At 36.6% G+C, this 21,798-nt stretch overlaps 1 protein-coding gene and 1 non-coding gene across 2 annotated transcripts; one reads left to right on the forward strand and one right to left on the reverse strand.

Annotated features, from left to right (window-relative positions):
- Positions 1–897: 897 nt before the first annotated feature.
- LOC145562893 (uncharacterized) lies at positions 898–3,433 on the forward strand. The gene is made up of 4 exons (XM_081623316.1): positions 898–1,143; positions 1,337–2,042; positions 2,835–2,979; positions 3,235–3,433. The coding sequence occupies exons 2-4, from the start codon at positions 1,520–1,522 to the stop codon at positions 3,293–3,295; spliced, it is 729 nt and encodes a 242-aa protein (XP_081479442.1). The 5' UTR covers positions 898–1,143; positions 1,337–1,519; the 3' UTR covers positions 3,296–3,433.
- A 4,879-nt stretch (positions 3,434–8,312) lies between these two features.
- On the reverse strand, positions 8,313–8,419 carry LOC145565839 (small nucleolar RNA R71). The gene has a single exon (XR_014095208.1). It is a non-coding gene; the product is annotated as a small nucleolar RNA R71 (small nucleolar RNA).
- Positions 8,420–21,798: the final 13,379 nt, after the last annotated feature.

Genomic DNA, 21,798 nt, shown 5'->3' on the forward strand with positions numbered 1-21,798 from the left:
ACTACCAAAGCTTATAGTAGAGCTTTTATTTGGGTTGGGTTTTATCTTGTCAAATTTATGTTTGTGCCAATTAATTAATGAGTTATAAATTATTGATACTAATCCGATCTATTTAAAACAGCCAAATTTCATGTTTTTCTAATTATATAAACAGCCAAACGTCTTAAAAAGACTCGTCACTAACCTACTACTTTCATGCCTACTTTTATACCTCTAGCCTAAAGCTACTCTTATAAATTAGCTTTCTAACACATACACAATTAATAATAATAAAAAAAGAACGTTAACAAATTTGTTACTTAATTACTTTGGTTGAGTTTACTGCAAGCTGAAAAAAGCTAAAATGGTGAAAATATTTGGCTAAAAAGCATTTGTAAAAAACAAACATTTTTTTTTTAATAGAAAACCAAACATTATTTAATTAGCTTATTAGTTGTTTTTTCAACCAACTTAACTAAAAAAACCTAACTAGACATATTCAAAAGAATCAAAACTACGTATTCTACTAAAAAATTATGTCCTTATTCAATCTCAAATACTCCGTAATGTTTATGCCAAACATTCGAGTCATAACAAGACAACCACGAACAAACAAATTTGGTTCATTGACCTAGACTTGACCCGAACCCTTCATAGAATACCTAATCAAATTTGCCCACCCAGTTGAACAAACACTTAAATCCAAATTAGTATTCCTTAATTTCAATGGATAGAAAGACAATTCTAATGTCTTAATTAAGCATTTGGTAGTTGATGATAAAATGGGTTTGTACTTTGTAATAAGGTGTCGGTGACAATCCCGGGTTTCCCTCTTTAATTAGGTTACTTTCAATAAATTGACCCTCATTTTTATCATTTTTTTTTTATTATAAATAGTTTTTTTTTTATTAAAGCTGTGACTCACAACATAGACTCAGTTTCTTTTACAGTATATACTTTTTTAAATTCTGGGTTTCCATTCTCAAATTCAAACTTATCCTCTTACATTTTTCCCCTTTTTTCTCTCTCTAATTTTCTCACTAATTCACGAAGGATCCAAGTTATTTCTTTTTCATTTTTCTTTTGTTTAAATTCTTTAATTATCCTCGTTTTCTGCTGCTACTGCCAGCTTCGGATCTGCAGTTTCTTCGCTCCCCACAAAAGGTATTCTTAGAATCTATACGCTAATTCAATTTTTTAGATTAATTTGATACTTTGCTGCTCTTTATAGCATTGAGAATGTGATTAATTCTTTATACTTTGCTTATTAATTGTTCACATTGAATTTTTTAGGATAATATATAGTTGTTCAATTTTCTGGGTGTCTTAAATTTTAAACGTTTGCTTCAAATTGCAGGGTTGCTTCCAACATTTGAGTCAAAAATTTAATTTGAGGGAACGGAAATTAGGGTTGGATCTTGTGTAAAATATATAATTAATTGAAGAAATTTTGTGGGTAGTGTGTAAATATTAGGAAATTGTAAGGAAATGAGTTCTGTTGTATTGCGGTTGAGATAAGTTATTGGAAGTTTATATTATTATGATGGAGGATGTTACTTCAAAAGACGGGTATTTTGATGCTGATCTTGAAATGGGGGGAGCTTGTGATAGCCTAGATTATAGTGGGGGTGAAGAAATTGAGAACAATAACATGAAACCATTGTATTTTGAGGGTAGTGGTAATGGAGGGATTAAGTTTGAAGAGAGGTTATCGCCTTCGATTGCTACGAGTTGTGGCGGGGAAGACACGGAGAGTGTGAAATTAATGGTAATAGATGAAAGGAATGTGGAAGTACCGGAGAGGAAGGTGGTTAAGGAGAGACCAAAGGCGATAAGTGCTAAGAAACCCCCGAAACCCCCACGACCGCCTAGAGGTTTGTCATTGGATTCAGCTGATCAGAAGCTGATTAGGGAACTTCATGAACTTGCTAGGCTTAAGCGTGCAAGGGTTGAGCGAATGAAAGCATTGAAGAAGACGAGAGAAGCAAGGGTTTCTTCCCCAAAAAACCAGCTATTTGCTACTCTTCTTACTGTTTTGTTCTGCCTAGTTGTGCTTTTGCAAGGTAAATTTCTACCCGTGTTCTGTTTCTGTAAATTTTTGCTCCCCAAAGTTTGTTCCTTGAAAATCTAATGAAAGATCTATCGGTTGGTTTTCGTGCAAAGCAGAATGAGTGGATTTTGTCTCCTATATCATTAGATATTTTTTGGTCTGATTAAATTCTTCATGTTGCTTCTTTAGCGATCATATAAATACTCAATGCACTTGTAATATTTGTAAAAAAAAGGTTTTCTGTTCTAATAATTCTCACTTCGTATACACCATACATTAAGATCACAGTTTCATGCTTTAGGCTCTTTTTTGACTTATAATATTGAAGAAGCTTGAGAATTAAGGTTCTTTTCCTTATATTTTAGATTTTTAGTTGAAGGTTAAAAAAGTATCTGTTCTGCTTGAGATCCCTCTGCTATTTGGAAGAGAATGGGCTTCAAGATGTTGATTTAATTCCATTCCTTGTTTATTTAATACATTTTCGGATTTGTATACATCAAACTGTCGGCTTCTATTGGTATAGTTGCAGAAGGTATTTCTGTTTGTTAGAGTTGGAGTTTCTAAATCATCTTTTTTCTTCAAAATCATCCTTTTTCTTTCGTTGGATAATCTGAATTCAATTCTTTGAGATTATGTTATAAGCTGTTCCAAATTTGGTTGAAATGTTAGTTTTGTATGTTCATTTGTTTTACTATGAATTCAATGATCTTTGGGCAAATGAAATTTAGAGCTAGCCAGATCCCATGACTAGAAGTGTATACTTAACAATCAGCTGAAAGATCGTTTGATATCTTGTATGTTGCAGGAATTTCATCTAGGACTAGTTCAGCTGCAAGCTTCCAGGGATCGCCTATCTCATCTGGAGTCACAGAGCGTAGCATTATTTCTGTTCAGCATAACCCGATATCATCAGCAAGCTATTATAACGGACCCAGTTTTGAATCTCATAGGTATTATTAAGTTCTGCAGATAATTTTTTGGTTGTGCTAGATTAATACTCTAATTTGAGTGTAAATACTAGTACTTGACATTTCATTTTGGACCCAAATCTTGAAAATATTTCATAATATGGTCAAGTTCTGCCACTTGGACTAGTAATCATGTCCATTGTACCTGATTATGAGTAACATACCTCGCTTCAATGTTTTGTCTTATGTAGTAAGTCATCAATTAGAATCTCCTCTCATGTAGTCAATATATTGCAGATTAGTGGAGCAGTCTTCTGGGAATAATAGAGGAGAACAGGCGAGCAGAGCAGTGGGCTGAGTATAGCTTGCAACCTGGAGTGCTTTTGTGGTTTCAGGATTCACCAAATTTGGTGTTAGTTATTCTTCTGCTGCTGATGGTTGTGTAAAAACACTCATACTAATAACAAAATCTGTAGCTGTTTGATTTTGAGATGTACATAGCGTTGCATAAGCATAAATTGTGTGCTCCGTAGCTTCTGGGGGCTTGAAGCATTTTACTGATATATAGAATAACAAGTATCTTAAAACACTGTGCCTCTTTTCTCTCATGAATACCTGTAACTTCTCTTAGAGGTTGGGGACAAGAGAAACATTTAGTTCAGTGGAAATATAGAAGTTAGCTCCTCCTCTAAATCAGGTTCCTCTGAAGCCGGTTTCTTGCTGGAGCAGGTTCCTCAATCTCTGATTCCAAGTTGCAATATCAATGTGGAGATAATTTGTTACTGTTACATCTAGCGCTTTGGACAGTGCAGTTAGCATAGCACTTATACTATTGTTACCTCTGCTCTTGTCCTTTCCATGAGTAACGCCATCAGCATGCTTCCTCAAATCTGCTCTTCCAGCATCCTCGAACATTGGTATCTGTAGCGCTCTGGATTGTGGTAGTAGAGGTCCTGCATATGTAAATATGTAATAGGGAGTAATAACTAAAAAAGTACTGCTGTCGAGCTTATTGAGATACAATTATAAGTGGTATGGTTGTAGGCTACTAGGCTGGATTCTGAAGGCCCAGTTGCACTGTTATCCATAAATGTTATGAGTAAAACTAAACTTTTAATAAGTTATCCATAAATGCCAGTATTCGTTTTTTTGTTGAGAAGGCTTAATGGCTTACAAAAGACCTCTAACCCATAATCAATATTGGCCCTAGTATTAATTTTTTGGTTTGAAAATTATTAAGTAGCTTACATTTTCTCCCTTTTCCAACAATCTATTCTCCAAAGCTCACTTCGACCTCCTAAACTTCAGCAATGTACGGCTGCTGCATAAGAGCTTTTTTCTCGACATTTCTATGCGTCCTAAAAGAACGGTTTGTTCTCGGCCAACCAATGGATGTCAGTATACCCTTAACAATGAATGGAGCTGCAACACCTTCAACTCAAGTGAAGCGTTCACTCATGTTACCGAATGGAATTAGGCCGATACGATACCAATCCATGTGTACTAAAGCCTAGGAAATTGGTCAAGAAAGATTCATACAACTATTTGCTCAGTATAAAAACTAGTAACTATGAATCTATGATCAGACTAAGGTGACTCTATTACAGGAGTTTAAAGCTAATATGCTTTCAGTCTTGGGCATCTTATCAGCTAGTGTTTTTGTTTAAATTTTTTTGACAAAGCGTCTTTGTTTAATTAGTGGTATACTTGACTAAAAGAAACTTATCTCACATCAGCAGGGTTGTAACAATAAATAAACAATTAGTGGTGTACTTAGCCTGTTACGGAGTAAATATTAACCACTTCGTTTTAATTGTTTGTTCATCTAATTATTTACCAAAAAAATCTACTGAAAATTATTTACGAGGATCACACCATTTATTCCCAGATGATTTTGGGTAGGAATTCAATAGCATTATTGATAAAGATATCAATGTTTATACTCCCTCCGTATTTTAATAAGTGTTACACTTTAATCGCCACATAGTTTTAGGCAATTCAATTCACTTACAAACAAGAGGTTAGTTGGGGGGGGGGGTAGTTTTAGGCAATTCAATTGACTTACAGACAAGAGGTTAGTGGGGGGTAGTTCGAGTATTAAAAAATTGTGAAAGATAGATAGTAGAGGAAATAATCTATAGACCTTATAAAACATGCAAAAGAAAATACTGTTCTAATGAACAGTTCCATGTGGTGCTATTACAAAGACACCCTTGCATTTAATGAATTGCCGGATTTTCCCTTCCTTAGCTATGTGCATTTGCTTGCCATTTGTAGCAGAGGAGACAGCTAGTCTTCATATACTTCTTTGGTTGCCAGCTAAGGTGTCCTTGTTTCTTGTAGGAATTGCTTTCTGAGGTTCGTTTGGTTGTACGCTGTGGTGTTAGCTTTGGGTCTTCTCTTTTGCTGGTTGGGTTTTCGTGTTGTTGGTCTGAATGATGAGGTTTGGAGGGGAAATGTTTGGTTTGGCATGCTGTTCAAGAGTGACTGGTATGGTTTTTTTTCTCTTTTTTTGTGGAAATTGTTGGCTCTCAGCTTTGTTTCGGTTGCATGTTAGCTTAGGAGGCTTTGTTTCGGTTGCATGTTAGCTTAGGAAGCTTTGTTTCGGTTGTATGTTAGCTTAGGACTAGAATTAGTGTTTGGCTTTTCTAGGAATGGACTGCCTTACTTGGGCACTACTTCAGTGTCCTGTTACAGGAATTAAAAAAAGACTTGGGGATGACTTTGTTGTACTTGGTTTCTGGGGTTTATCAATTGCGGTGGACTGTTTCGCCATGGTCTATATATAGTTTAGCTGGATTACCTTTTTTTGGATGTGGGTGACCTTAGTTTCCTGTGCTGAAGTCTTTCTTTCGGAGGTTGTTCTTTGTTGGCTTGACATTATATTACCTGCTGTGCATTTTATATATGTGTATGCGGATTGTATTTCGGATCTACTGACAAATTGAACTTTATAGAATCTCAATATGTGTATATGGATTGTATTTCGGATTTGCTGCCAAATTGAACCTTAAATTCAGAATAGCTAATTACATAGAGTTGCAATGCGTTTTCCAGTGTCATTGGTGCTTTCATCCTTATGGCACTGGATTGGCATGTGGTATTGATTTAAAAACTGTTGTGTTATTTGGAGTGGTAACAAATGAAGTGTGGATTTGGGTTTTTAAAACAGGTGGCATATCAACTGGTTATTGGTTGACTTTAAATGTTCTTATTTTTGCTTTTTGTGGGGTTACAGGATTGTTGATTGATATGTCTAGTTTATGTAGTATTTTACCCCCATCCCTTGGTCATTATTAGTAGTGTTTTTGGCTCTTTAGAGCCACTTTTATTACTAATATGTGTTTTCTAGTGTTTTCGTAGTTTTGGTTGAGTTTTGTAGGGAATTGCACCTTTGGAGTACTTTCCCGGGATTTTATGGAGCAACTACGAGCATTGGAGGAGCACGGCCATCTTTCGTAGCCTAAGATTGGTTAGAGTAATCAAACCGGTGAATAAGGGCTCGACTTGTGTGAAGACGAGGCATTTGGACCGAATGATTAAAGCCCCAAAGAGGATATTTGGTTTGGGCCAAGTTACGAGCCTAAACGAGGAGTCCAAGCGGCCCAAGGGTGTCCGCCCGATGGTCCGCCCGATGGTTCGCCCGATGGTCCGCCCGATGGCGCGCCCGATCGGGCAAAGAAGACTTATATCGCAGCAGCCCTTCGCCCGATCAAAAAGGCGCGCCTGGTCGGGCGGGTGTCTCTGATAGATCTTTTAAGCATCGTTTAGTTTGTTTTAGTTTAGGATTCTTGCTTATTATAAATATGTTTTCGTTAAGCAAGTTTAGGATTCTTTTTTTGACACTTCCTTATTTCTCTCTTTACTTTTGTAATTCTTTCTCTTAGACTTTCTCTCTCTACTTAAGCTTATTTTCTCTCTCTACACTTTATACTTTGTTCTTTACTTAACTCTTTATTCTGATTACTTTGGTAACGATTTCTTTTCTCTTAATCTCAGTTATTTATTTTATTCCTTCTATCATGTTTTATTTTATTGCTTTGATTAGTTTAGATTTAATTATGTGTGAGTAGTTCTTTTTCTAGGGTTTATGGGGATCCATAAATAATATGAAGGGGTAATTTATTGTTGTTAATTATCAATGCTATATTAATTTCCTATTGATTGATTTAATGCTCTGTGACTAGATTAGGCCTGATCTTTTATGCATGAGTTTGACAATATTGATTCGAGATTCGAGAGATGAGAATTGATGTTTAGGTCTAGTTTCAATAGGCAGGTTAATCTATAAATGGTTAAGTCGAGATTCGGGAGATGAGATTTAATACCGGTAGATTAATTCTGTGATTGTAATACGTAGCGAAAGCCCTTTATTATCTGGTTAATTGATGCATTAATGATTGGTTATTATGTTTTACCCTGGAATATTATTTATTGGTGAACCTATGCCCTAGGTCTTTAATTCATTGATTCCTCTTATTTTATTCTCCCTACTTATATTCTTCGTAGTATAATCTTTAAATCACAACAAATTGTTACTAATAATTTAGATTGCTATTAATTAATTAGGAATAGAAAGACTAGTTTCCCTGTGGATTCGACCCTACTTCCCTATCTACTTTAGTTAGAGGACTTAGGTAATTACTTTTGATTAGGTGATACGACTTTAGCCTGTCAAAATTTGGCGCCGTTGCCGGGGAAACGGTTATATTTTTTATTTCTAATTGTTTTTGTAGTCTAGATTATTTTCCTTCGTCCCGGAGAACATAAGTTCTTTGGGACAGTTCTCATATTTGTTGTTTAGTTCTTTGTTTATGCCCAGGTGTTCCAGATCAGGCTACATTCCATTCGATCATGAGATCGAGCGCTCTTTCCATAGGCAAAAGAATTTATACAAGCAAATACTGGCGAGTTCTGGTGGTGAAATTCCTAGAGACCCTTCATCTGATTCTAGTGATCCAGACACTTCTTCAGAATCAGAATTAGAGATGGGAGAAAATCCATCTAAAAAGCTCAGCGACTATTCTCAGCCATCTTTGGCGCATTTTCCCCACCTTTCTCCTACGCCAGATCTCGAGGGAGTTCAATTCGAGATCAAGCCCCAGTTCATCACGATGATAGAAAGGAAGCAATTTAGTGGAGCTAAGGGTAAAGACCCAAATCTACACATTGCTGACTACTGTCAATATTGTAACACTATAAGGCAGGCTGGGGTCATGCAAGACCAAATAAGGGAGATTCTCTTTCCTTTCTCTTTATGTGGAAAAGCTAAACTGCGGTTTAATGGTTTAAATAGAACTGCACTTGGCATTACTAATTGGGAGACTCTTGTTTTGAATTTTTATAACAAGTATTACCCTGCAGAGAAAACAACTCTATTGAGAAGCGCAATTCAAAATTTCGCCCAAGAGCCAGATGAGTCACTATATGAAGCTTGGGAGAGATTCAAAGACCTGCAGAGAGAGTGCCCTCATCATAACTTAGCACAGTGGCAGTTGATACAAGCTTTCTACAATGGGATCGGAAATTCTTCTAGAGTAATTTTGGATTCTGCAGCTAATGGGAGGTTTATGAACCTCAATGTTGATGATGCATGTCAGGTTATTGAAGATATGGCGATCCATAATTCCCAATATGGGAATCCTAGAGGTTTTGCAAACAAGGGAAAACACCACGTCGATTCTGTATCCTTTTTGCAATCTCAATTAACCTCTATTTGTCAGAAATTGGATAACCTTACTACTGCTAATTCTAAAATAACTAATGTTTCTGCAATTGATAATAATGCTAATGATGCTTTCTGTGAAAATTGTGGAATTGTAGGTCATTGGGAACATGAGTGTAGGAGTTCCATGGAGCAGGTTAACGCTTTTCAGTCCATCAAGCAAAATAACCCATACTCCAACACCTATACTCCCGGGTATCGGAACCATCCTTATCTTTCCTACAGGAGCAGTAATGTGCAAAATCCCACACCTCCACCTCCACAACAACCAGCACCACCACCTCAGCAGAAATATTACCATCCCAATGCTGGCCAGAAAAACCAACCACAAACTCCTCCACCACCTTCTGACCCAGCTTTATCAGAAATTAGAGCGATGTTAACTAGTACGCAAAAGCATATGGAGAGTAGAGACTCACAAATTGACTCGATTGTAGGCCACAATAAAGTCATAGATACTCAAATTGCACAGTTAGCCGCTGCTCTTCAAGTTCGCCCACAAGGAGCTGATAAGTCTATTATATATATATATTTATTCCCCGTTCCACGTTCATTTTTGTGCTTATTTGGGCTCTATGGAGCTATTTTTATTACTAATATATGTTTTCTAGTGTTTTTGTAGAGTTGGTATTATTTTGTAGGAATTTGAAGAATATGACAATTCCCGAGCTTATTGAGCCACTACAAAGACATTGGAGTTTGATCGTATTTATGGCCGTTCATACGAAGCCCAAAACCGAGTTAAAGGAATTTAATCCGGTGATTAAGGGCTCGATATATAAAGAGGTCCAATATTTCCCACATAAATTACGGACCAATAAGAGAAGAAATGGGCAACAAAAGAAGCCACAAAGCCCAGCTTGCAGCTCCAGTTGACCGGGCTCGATCGAGCGTGGATATTTCTCACTGCTGCTTTTGGTCGGTTGGGTTTGATGCACGCAAAGCCCAACTTGTTTTAAGGGAGTAGTACGTAGGCCTTGGATGAGTATGTCGCATGATTCAACGAGTGGGCTCAATCCTTGGGCCTCACTCCAGTTACTTCGCCAATGTCGGTCCCTAATACTAATTTAGTGAAGGATTGAGTTTTGTTTTAGGATGTATTTTTTTGTCTTTAGCTTTGGATTATTTAATAGTACTTTTAGTTTGAGTGGGATTGGTGATTTTGGGTTTTTCCTATTTAAGGAGTAGTAGTTTTACGGAGGAGGTGGAGTAGCTTTAGTTTTAGTTTTGTTTTTTTTTTAATTAGTTTTTAGTTTAAGTTTTTCTTTAGTTTTAATTTTAGTTTAGTTTTCCTTTCTCTCTCTAACTTTTCTCTTTCTCTCTTCTCTTAAACTCTTAGTATTATTTTCTCTCTCTACAACTTTTGGTTTCATCTCAGTTATTTATTTTCTTCCTTTAATCATGTCTCCTTTAATTGCTTTGTTTAGTTTAATTTTAATTATGTCTGAGTAGTTTAATTCTAGGGTTTATGGGGATCCATAATTAATATGAACGGATAATTTATTATTATTGATTAATGACTTTGCATGATAATTTCTTATTGAATTGTTTTAATTCTTTGCAATTAGATTATGAATCGAGCAGATGTAATTTGATTGTGAATGTTTAGCAATATTGAATTGATGAATCGAGCAGATGTTAATTTGATATTAGAGGCTATTTTCAATAGGAACTTAGATCTAGTAAATTGCGAGAGCCTGTTAGATCTATGTTGGTTAATAAATTGCGAGAGCCTGTTAATCATGTTACTTGTGCAATGTTGATTTTTTGATTGTTATGTTTTATCCCGGAATATTAATTATTGGTGAACCTATGACCCTAGGCCTTCTTATTATTGACTTTCTCCCTAAACTTAATCTCCGTAGAATAGTTTCACATTAAAAACAACAAATTGGTTACTTTAATAATTTAGACTATATTAATTATTTAGGAGTAGAAAGACCAGTTTCCCTGTGGATTCGACCCTACTTCCCTATCTACTTTAGTTAGAGGATTTAGGTAATACTTTTGATTAGGTGATACGACTTTAGCCTGTCAAAATTTGGCGCCGTTGCCGGGGAAACGGTTTTATTTTTATTTCTAGTTGTTATTAGAGTCTAAATTATTATATATTTTTTTTCCCTTATATTCCTTATGAGTTGAAAATACCCATGCTTACACTACAAGAATTATATGATTTTTATGCAGCACCTGACTACTGTTGTTGTCAACGTCTTTGTCATGAAAATCCTGAATGCCCTTATAGTGAGTTTTTTGTGCGTGCTTCTGATGATTTTAGAGTCTTTCCATTAACATATGATCATATTCGAAAAAGATTAGTTGCTAATGAAAGTTATTGGAAGGCTCTTGATGAAAAAGTCTATGCACACTATAATAATACGAATGTTATTGAGGATGAAGAACCCGTTATAGAATTTGTGGTTGAAAATTCACTGGTTGACGAATTAGTGATTGAAAAATCATTAGTTGTAGAAACGGTGGTTGAAAATTCCTTTGTTGATGATGAGGTTATTCATGAGGGTAAAATATTCAAATCATTATTGGATGATAAAGACAATGACTACCTCCATATTCGTTTTATAAATTCTAAATTTTTTTCGGAGGAAGTAGAAGGTTGTGGTGTATTTTCATCTCTTTCTTTTGATTTTTCCTATTACCTTGAGTTCTCTTTATGTGCTCCTAACCTTTTCTTTGTAGGGATTAATGTGCTTGCTATTAAGCCCTATCTAGTGCCTAATGAAATGTTTGCAGGAGCGTTTGATAAGTTACTCAAGGCATTGAATTCTTCCGATTGAGAGAAAGAGTATGGTCGAGCGGGACCTTGATAAACTAGCGCTTTGCGGGAGGCAACCCGTATTCTATTGTTTTTTTTATTTTTTTATTTTAGTCTTTTCTTTTTGTTGTGTGTTTTTGTTTTTTGTTTTAGAGAGGTAAGGAGAGTGTAACTCATGCTTGTGGGAGTTGGTTTTTGTGCAGAATTTGAGCTAGAGAAGGCTGCATTTAACCTTGGACTGCAATCGGGCCCGACCGGGCAGAGCTCGGCCCGATCGGGCGCGAGAGCGGATCAGCAAAACTTCGTCAACTTCGACAGGCCATAACTTTTGCGTTTCTTATCCGATTTTGGCGTGTGACCTATCGTTGGAAAGCTCTTCAAGTCTACTTTCCAATGCAATTAGAATCACTGCATTATGATTTATAGATCAAAAGTTATTATCAGAATAGTGCACCTGACTCAAATTTAGACTTTTTCCCACTAACACTTTGTTTCATTTTTGCCCAAATTTGTTCCAAAGAGATGCATTGCAATCCTCGAGGCTTTGGTGACAATGATATGGTGATGATGAAGAGTAGTCACCTTGACTACTAGCTTCCCTTTAAGACAATGAGGACATTGTCTAATTTAGCTTGGGGGGAGGTTCTCGTGTTTGTATGGTATATCTTTCACTCTCTCTTTTCTCCTTTTATTTTTATTTTTTTTTTAGTATAGATTTTATTGCTTTCTTAGGTTAGTTTTATTCCAATGAATTATGAATCATGCTTCCCTGTGCCCCTTGATTAAAATTTTTCGAAATTATTTTGATTCTTGGTTATTGGTGATAAATATTGAGGATTAGTCGATCATGATTTGATATTTGATTGCCTTGGAACCTAAACATAAGTCAATTTTGCCCAACTACTTGTGAATATAGTGCTTGACTAGTTGATTTGGTTAGGAATGTGTGATTAGTTCCTGGTATATCAATGAATTTGAGTATTGGTTTGCAACTATGAGTAGTGTTTCATGACTCACTATTATGCACATGTGGAGGACAAAGGCATTTGTTCTTTTAGGTAGCCTTCAGATTTATTTAGATACATTTGTTCCCTTCTTGCTACCCATGTTGATGCTTGTGCCCTTTTATTGTTTTTAGCCACATTACAAGCCATGTTTGCCCCATTGGTTACTAGTCCCAAGCTTGGCTTGGGGGAGCTATTAGTGAGTGATGTGAGGGAGTTTGTAGTGTGCACATTATTTGCACAATTTGGGTGGGTTTGAGAAGTTATTTGTTCTTGATCATATTTTTATTTTGATGAGTTTTATTGTGTATATATTTGAAAAATAAAAGTGTGATGAAAAAGAAAAAAAAAAAAAGAGAAGTTCAAGAAAAATAAAAGTGAGAAAATAAAAAAAAGAAAGTGAACTTCCAAAGAAATAAAAAAGGAAAAAAAAATGAAAAAAAAAGAGCAAAAAGAGGAAAAAAGTTTGATGTTCAAATTGTCTAAGTGAAGGTTGTTTATGAAAAGAAGGAAAAAAGTTGAGTTTCATTGTAAATATTTGAGTTTTGAGTTCAAAGTTTGTTATTCACTCTAGTTCATTATTATTATATTTTTATGAGTGAAATTGTAAGTTTTGGGATTGTTTTTTATGATTGGAGTATTTTTGGTGGATTTGTGTTGGAGTTAGTTTTGTTGGAGATGATTATGACCATTATTTTTGGTCATGGGTTTATTAGGATATGGCTCCCTTTATGCATAGCTTTTCTCTCACATATTCCCAAATTTATCCTACCCTTTCACCCTAGCCTTACATTACAAGCTTTAAAAGACCTTTTGACCTTGTGCGTAGAGTTGTGTAAATGTGAAAGTGTTGTTTATCAATGCAAGTTATGACTTGACATATTCCGAGTCGACTATTAGGTTGAGTGTATGTCTTTTTAAACACACGAGTGTTGTGAGTTTGGGAGGGCATTGTTCACATTAAAGGGGTTGGTTGGAGAGCGATCGAGTACATCTTTTACTCGCCACATAAATGAGAGTTGAGTGTGTGACCACTAGTCTTGAATTCTATATGCTCTTGTGGTTTGCTCTATTTGACAATTGTTAGGGAAGATTGGTAGTTGGATGGATTTGATTGGTTGACTTTGGTACATATTTATCGGATTTACCTTGAATTATATTTATTGATTTTAATTGTATTTGGGGTGAAGTATTGATTTATTTATTCATTGCTTTGCTTAGGGACAAGCAAAGGTTTGGCTTGGGGGAGTTTGATAAGTCTATTATATATATATATTTATTCCCCGTTCCACGTTCATTTTTGTGCTTATTTGGGCTCTATGGAGCTATTTTTATTACTAATATATGTTTTCTAGTGTTTTTGTAGAGTTGGTATTATTTTGTAGGAATTTGAAGAATATGACAATTCCCGAGCTTATTGAGCCACTACAAAGACATTGGAGTTTGATCGTATTTATGGCCGTTCATACGAAGCCCAAAACCGAGTTAAAGGAATTTAATCCGGTGATTAAGGGCTCGATATATAAAGAGGTCCAATATTTCCCACATAAATTACGGACCAATAAGAGAAGAAATGGGCAACAAAAGAAGCCACAAAGCCCAGCTTGCAGCTCCAGTTGACCGGGCTCGATCGAGCGTGGATATTTCTCACTGCTGCTTTTGGTCGGTTGGGTTTGATGCACGCAAAGCCCAACTTGTTTTAAGGGAGTAGTACGTAGGCCTTGGATGAGTATGTCGCATGATTCAACGAGTGGGCTCAATCCTTGGGCCTCACTCCAGTTACTTCGCCAATGTCGGTCCCTAATACTAATTTAGTGAAGGATTGAGTTTTGTTTTAGGATGTATTTTTTTGTCTTTAGCTTTGGATTATTTAATAGTACTTTTAGTTTGAGTGGGATTGGTGATTTTGGGTTTTTCCTATTTAAGGAGTAGTAGTTTTACGGAGGAGGTGGAGTAGCTTTAGTTTTAGTTTTGTTTTTTTTTTAATTAGTTTTTAGTTTAAGTTTTTCTTTAGTTTTAATTTTAGTTTAGTTTTCCTTTCTCTCTCTAACTTTTCTCTTTCTCTCTTCTCTTAAACTCTTAGTATTATTTTCTCTCTCTACAACTTTTGGTTTCATCTCAGTTATTTATTTTCTTCCTTTAATCATGTCTCCTTTAATTGCTTTGTTTAGTTTAATTTTAATTATGTCTGAGTAGTTTAATTCTAGGGTTTATGGGGATCCATAATTAATATGAACGGATAATTTATTATTATTGATTAATGACTTTGCATGATAATTTCTTATTGAATTGTTTTAATTCTTTGCAATTAGATTATGAATCGAGCAGATGTAATTTGATTGTGAATGTTTAGCAATATTGAATTGATGAATCGAGCAGATGTTAATTTGATATTAGAGGCTATTTTCAATAGGAACTTAGATCTAGTAAATTGCGAGAGCCTGTTAGATCTATGTTGGTTAATAAATTGCGAGAGCCTGTTAATCATGTTACTTGTGCAATGTTGATTTTTTGATTGTTATGTTTTATCCCGGAATATTAATTATTGGTGAACCTATGACCCTAGGCCTTCTTATTATTGACTTTCTCCCTAAACTTAATCTCCGTAGAATAGTTTCACATTAAAAACAACAAATTGGTTACTTTAATAATTTAGACTATATTAATTATTTAGGAGTAGAAAGACCAGTTTCCCTGTGGATTCGACCCTACTTCCCTATCTACTTTAGTTAGAGGATTTAGGTAATACTTTTGATTAGGTGATACGACTTTAGCCTGTCAGGAGCCCTACCATCGCAACCAGTACAACCCACAGATCAGGCGTTTGCAATTACCCTCAGGAGTGGTTCACACTATGATGGGCCTCCTATGCCCAAAGAAGATGAACCTGTTTCAACAGAAATTGCTAATCCTGATTCCTTTATACCAAGGGATATTAATCCTAGTCTTGCAGGGCTAAAGGGTAGTACTAATATTTCTGATGTTACATTACAGGGTAAAACTCCAGGGAAGGTTGTAACTCAAGACAGGAATAATGATGTGCAACAACCAATTATCAAACTACCATTCCCAAATCGACATTTGAAAACCACCATGGATAAGCAGTTTGGTAAGTTCCTTGACATGGTGAAGGATTTGCAGGTAACAGTTCCCTTTACAGAATTAATCACGCAAATAACTGCATATGCAAAATTCATGAAAGAAATATTGACTAGGAAAAGGTCTATTAGTGAGGTAGAGACTGTCGCTTTTACTGCTGAATGTAGTGCCGTACTACAAAATAAATCTCCACCCAAACTAAAAGATCCCGGTAGTTTTTCTATCCCTTGTCATATTGGCAATTTAATGATTGATAATGCATTGTGTGATTTGGGCGCTAGTGTTAGTGTCATGCCATTATATGTGTGTTTAAAGCTAAAAATGGGTAAATTAAAGTCTACTAATATTACTCTGCAAATGGCCGATCGTTCTTCTAAATACCCCATAGGCATATTAGAAGACGTCCCTGTTAGAGTAGGTAAATTTTATATACCTGTGGATTTTGTTGTTCTTGATATGTCTGAGGATTTGCAAACCCCAATCATTTTGGGTAGACCCTTCCTTAATACTGCAGGAGCAATTATTGATGTAAAATGTGGTAAATTGACACTATCAGTAGGGGATGATAAAATTGTTTTTAATTTGAATAATACCCCTAAAAGCCCCATGCTAGAGGAGAAGTGTTATAAAATTGATGTGGTTGGTAATTGTTCTAATAAGCCCCAGACTTTTGTTAAAGATCCCTTGGAGGCGGTATCGTGTGTTGCATCTTCTACAGGTACAACTAACCGATGGATAGAGGAAGTGGACGCAATAGAGAGAGCCTTATACTGTGAAGGTCTTGGTTTTGAAGATGAGAAGGTGGAAATAAGTACACAAGTTGCGGAAACTAAGCCTATAGTGAGAGTTCCACCAGATCGTGTTGTAATAGCTCAACAAAGTGATAAATCGAGGCAACCAACGGTCAAAAAGGGTTCTCAATCGAACAAAAGTAAAGACCCACCAGTTCAAGCCAATGAGGATCCACCCAATAGGGTGAATTGGCGCCTTACAGGGTGTGTTAGGAAGCCGAGTCGTAGTTTAAAAATCGCTCAACCGGGTGAAGAACCACCCGACCAGGCGATAGGCCAAGGGGCTTAACTTCCCGACATGTGGTAAGAGGGTCGTGCGGGACCTAAATAAACCAGCGCTTTGCGGGAGGCAACCCGTATTTTTCTTGTTTTTTTTAGTCTTCTTTCTATTTCTTGTGAGAGGAGAGAGGAGAGAGTTTAATGAGTTTATTGAGTTGTACAGGTTAGAAGGAAAAGAGTTAGTCAAATTTGGAAAAAGAGAAGGAGTCTCTCGTACCAAACATTGCCCCGGGCCCGACCGGGCGTGAGAGCAAGGGTGAAAAATTGACAATTTTTGCCCGACCGGGCGAAGGACCGCCCGACCGGGCGCGAGAGTTGACGAGTACGGACATTTCGACTGCCCGACCGGGCGGTATGGCGCCCGGCCGGGCGCAAGAACGTAGAGAATTTAAAGGGTTTATACCGCCCTACCGGGCGGTGTGGCGGCCGACCGGGCGCGAGAGCGGATCAGCAAAACTGCTCAACTTCGACAGGCCATAACTTTTGCGTTTCTTATCGGATTTGGGCGTGTGACCTATCGTTGGAAATCTCTTTAAGTCTAATTTCCAATGCAATTAGAATCATTGCATTATCATCTATATATCAAAAGTTATGATCAGATTAGTGCACCTGACTCAATTTTTATCTTTTTTCCACTAACACTTTATTTCTTTCTTGCCCAATTTTGTTCCAAAGAGATACATTTCAATCCTGAGGCTTTGGTGACATTGATGTGGTGATGATGAAGAGTAGTCACCTTGAATACTTGCTTCCCCTTAAGACAATGAGGACATTGTCTGATTTAGCTTGGGGGGAGGTTCTCGTGTTCATATGGTATATCTTTCACTCTCTCTCTTGGTATGCTTAGTGTAGTTTTACTGCTTTCCTAGTGTAGTTTTATTGCTTTCCTGTAAGAAAAATACAAAAAAATTGAAAAATTAAAAAATCCAAAAATACGTTCCAATGAATTGTAAATCATGCTTCTCTATGCCCCATACTTGAGAAAATTTGTTTTGATTCTTGGTTATTGATGATAAGCATTGTGGACTTGTTGGTCATGATTTGAAGTTTAATTGCTTGGATGCCTAAACATGCGTCAATTTTGTCCAACTACTTGTGAATATAGTGCTTGACTAGTTGATTTGGTTAGGAATGTGTGTTTAGTTCCTGGTATGTCAATGAATTTGAGTATTGGTTTGCAACTATGAGTAGTATTTCATGACTCACCTATTATGCACATGAGGAGGACGAAGGCGTTCATTCTTTTAGGTAGCCTTCAGACGATATTTGATACATTTGTTCCCTTCTTGCTACCCATGTTGTTGCTTGTGCCCTTTTATTGTTTATTTAGCCACATTACAAGCCTTTTTAGCCCCATTGGTTACTAGTCCCAAGCTTGGCTTGGGGGAGCTATAGTTAGTGAGGTGAGGGAGTTGTAGTGTGCACATTATTTGCATAATGTGGAGGTATAAGAAGAGTAATTTGTTCTTTGATTTTTGTGATTGGAAAAAAATAAGAATTTGTGTTTCAAAGTTGAAATTTCCAATGTCGAATAAAAAGAAAAAAAAAAAAAGCAAAAGTAAAAATTGTTATATGTTCAAATTATCTATATGAAAGTTGCCCAAGAAAAATTCAAAGAAAAAAAGTATCAAGTTTGAAAAAAAGAATGAGTTCAAAGTTTGTTTGTTCACTCAAGTTCTACATTGTCATATTTTTATGAGTGAAATTGTAAGTGTTGGGATTGTTTATGTTGTTTGGAGTAGTATTTGGTGGATTCTTGTTGGAGTTAGTTATGTTGGAGATGTTGATCATTATTTATTTTGATCATTGGTTTTATTAGGATTTGGCTCCCTTTAAGCATGGCTTTTCTCTCACATGTTCCCAAATATTTCCTACCCTTTACCCTAGCCTTACATTACAAGCTTTAAAGACCTTCTGACCTTGTGCATAGAGTTGTGTAGATGTGAAAGTGTTGTTTATCAATGCAAATTATGAATTGACATATTCCGAGTCGACTATTAGGTTGAGTGCTTATCTTTTTAAACACACGAGTGTGTGAGTTTGGAAGGGCATTGTTCACATAAAAGGGTGGTTGGAGAGCGATCGAGTACATCTTTTACTCGCCACATAAATGAGAGTTGAGTGTGTGAGCACTAGTCTTGAATTCTATATGCTCGTGTGGTTTGCTCTATTTGACAATTGTTGGGGAGGAAGAGTGATTGGATGAATGAGATTGATTGATATTGAAGCATGCTCATTAGATTTGCCTTGAATCGTATGTGCTTGATTTGATTATTGGGGTGAGGCATGTTTTATATGTTCATTGATGAGCTCTTTGCTTAGGGACAAGCAAAGGTTTGGCTTGGGGGATTTTGATATGTCTAGTGTATGTAGTATTTTACCCCCGTCCCTTGGTCATTATTAGTAGTGTTTTTGGCTCTTTAGAGCCACTTTTATTACTAATATGTGTTTTCTAGTGTTTTTGTAGTTTTGGTTGAGTTTTGTAGGGAATTTCACCTTTGGAGTACTTTCCCGGGATTTTATGGAGCAACTACGAGCATTGGAGGAGCACGACCATCTTTCGTAGCCCAAGATTGGTTAGAGTAACCAAACCGGTGAATAAGGGCTCGATTTGTGTGAAGACGAGACATTTGGACCGAATGATTAAAGCCCCAAAGAGGATATTTGGTTTGGGCCAAGTTACGAGCCTAAACGAGGAGTCCAAGCGGCCCAAGGGTGTCCGCCCGATGGTCCGCCCGATGGCGCGCCCGATCGGGCAAAGAAGACTTATATCGCAGCAGCCCTTCGCCCGATCAAAAAGGCGCGCCCGGTCGGGCGGTGTGGCGCCCGGTCGGGCGCGTGTCTCTGATAGATCTTTTAAGCATCGTTTAGTTTGTTTTAGTTTAGGATTCTTGCTTATTATAAATATGTTTTCGTTAAGCAAGTTTAGGATTCTTTTTTTGACACTTCCTTATTTCTCTCTTTACTTTTGTAATTCTTTCTCTTAGACTTTCTCTCTCTACTTAAGCTTATTTTGTCTCTACACTTTATACTTTGTTCTTTACTCAACTCTTTATTCTGATTACTTTGGTAACGATTTCTTTTCTCTTAATCTCAGTTATTTATTTTATTCCTTCTATCATGTTTTATTTTATTGCTTTGATTAGTTTAGATTTAATTATGTGTGAGTAGTTCTTTTTCTAGGGTTTATGGGGATCCATAAATAATATGAAGGGGTAATTTATTGTTGTTAATTATCAATGCTATATTAATTTCCTATTGATTGATTTAATGCTCTGTGACTAGATTAGGCCTGATCTTTTATGCATGAGTTTGACAATATTGATTCGAGATTCGAGAGATGAGAATTGATGTTTAGGTCTAGTTTCAATAGGCAGGTTAATCTATAAATGGTTAAGTCGAGATTCGAGAGATGAGATTTAATACCGGTAGATTAATTCTGTGATTGTAATACGTAGCGAAAGCCCTTTATTATCTGGTTAATTGATGCATTAATGATTGGTTATTATGTTTTACCCTGGAATATTATTTATTGGTGAACCTATGCCCTAGGTCTTTAATTCATTGATTCCTCTTATTTTATTCTCCCTACTTATATTCTTCGTAGTATAATCTTTAAATCACAACAAATTGTTACTAATAATTTAGATTGCTATTAATTAATTAGGAATAGAAAGACTAGTTTCCCTGTGGATTCGACCCTACTTCCCTATCTACTTTAATTAGAGGACTTAGGTAATTACTTTTGATTAGGTGATACGACTTTAGCCTGTCATTGATAGAATTGTTTGTGCTTCTGTTGCTGGACCTTGGTCTGTTCTGGTGTGTTTGGAAGACTTTTCAAGGTAATTCCCGTTCCTTAGAAGTTGTTCTGTGGCTTTGGAGTTTCTTTTTTATGCTATGTTGTTTTGTTCTGATTTTCTTGGTCTTGGTTAGACGCAATCATTACATTGTTTTATGCATCTTTTTTACCTGTGATGCTGCTTTTGTACAGCGTGTATGGTATTTGGTGTGTAATTTTATATGCTTTCAGCTCATTATAGTATTCATGGAATTGGTAAAAGAAATGGTCTTGGTGATTGATTGTTTGTTCTTTTCTCATTCCTTGTGAAGGGATATTGAAGTAGTTTGTAGGTAAGTTACTCTATTGATGTAGACCTGGAAAATCTAGGTTGTACATGGGTCTTCAGAGAAAAGTGGCTGCTTCATATTGTAGCTTGCTATTTGTGCGGTTGTTGAGTTCTATAGTGAAATTATAGGGTATTATGTATAGGATTTTTGTGTTTTTATTTAGGATTTCTTTTAGGTTAGTATAAATACGGAACGAATTTTATCTGCCTTTTGGTTCGTCTTTTGGATAGGGTCCAGTTGTCTTCCTTGGAAGAAGAATGAGTGTTTTGCTCTTCATGGTTTTTGTCCTGAACATTGATTTTTCCATTACAAGTTATGGCTAGACGATCGAACAGAGTCTGTGTTCCTTTTCAACCTATTTTGGAAAAGGTTGTTGCTTGAAGGAGTTATGTCTTCGTCGTGTGCAATTACTAGATATATAATTGGATCAAATTATGGAGATAATTAAGTCCGGACATTTGGGTCGTCGTTTTGCCATAGCTAGAGGTACTTACGATCTTTGGACTAGTAAAATAGGCCAAAGCCCAATTGGACGGATCCTATAAGGTCGTACAAAGGGGCTAGATCGAGCATTAGAGGACGAGGCCCATTATGGGCCTCATCACTCTAGGTGGCTGGCCATATAGGGGCTTTGAGAGGCTATTGGGCTTCGTGCCCTAGTCTAATTATAATGAGATTATAAATAGACTAGGTGCCTAGGTTTGCAAGTAAGAAATTTACTGATCATTTAGATCAAACCCGAATTAGCAAACACGAAACCCAACCCCTCTCATACTCCCCTCTCTCACGGCTCTCTCCTCCTCCTAGGCGCCGGTGGTGTCTTGTGGTGGTGGTGGTTCGTGCGGTGGTTGATTGTCCGAAAAGGTGGTGATCGCGGTTTTCCTCAACCACTCGACCAATCTAGTATTGGTGGACGGCTCGTTCGAATCTCGTGGACTAAGTAGAGGAGCAACACTTGGGGCTCTATTCTCTCCCTGATTTTCCTGTCGAATAGCTACGTGGAATTCACGCTTCAAAGGTATGATTATGTGTCTTGTGTGTTATGCATGTGATTCTTGG

Source organism: Chenopodium album, chromosome 10 (genome assembly GCF_948465745.1).
Source record: "Chenopodium album chromosome 10, dcCheAlbu1.1, whole genome shotgun sequence".
NCBI lineage: Eukaryota > Viridiplantae > Streptophyta > Magnoliopsida > Caryophyllales > Amaranthaceae > Chenopodium > Chenopodium album.

Coding starts and splice junctions, on each gene's coding strand:
- LOC145562893 (XM_081623316.1), top strand. CDS start 1,520: ATGATGGAGGATGTTACTTCAAAAGACGGGTATTTTGATGCTGATCTT. Junction 2,043..2,834: donor CCTAGTTGTGCTTTTGCAAG/GTAAATTTCTAC, acceptor TGTATGTTGCAG/GAATTTCATCTAGGACTAGT. Junction 2,980..3,234: donor CCCAGTTTTGAATCTCATAG/GTATTATTAAGT, acceptor AATATATTGCAG/ATTAGTGGAGCAGTCTTCTG.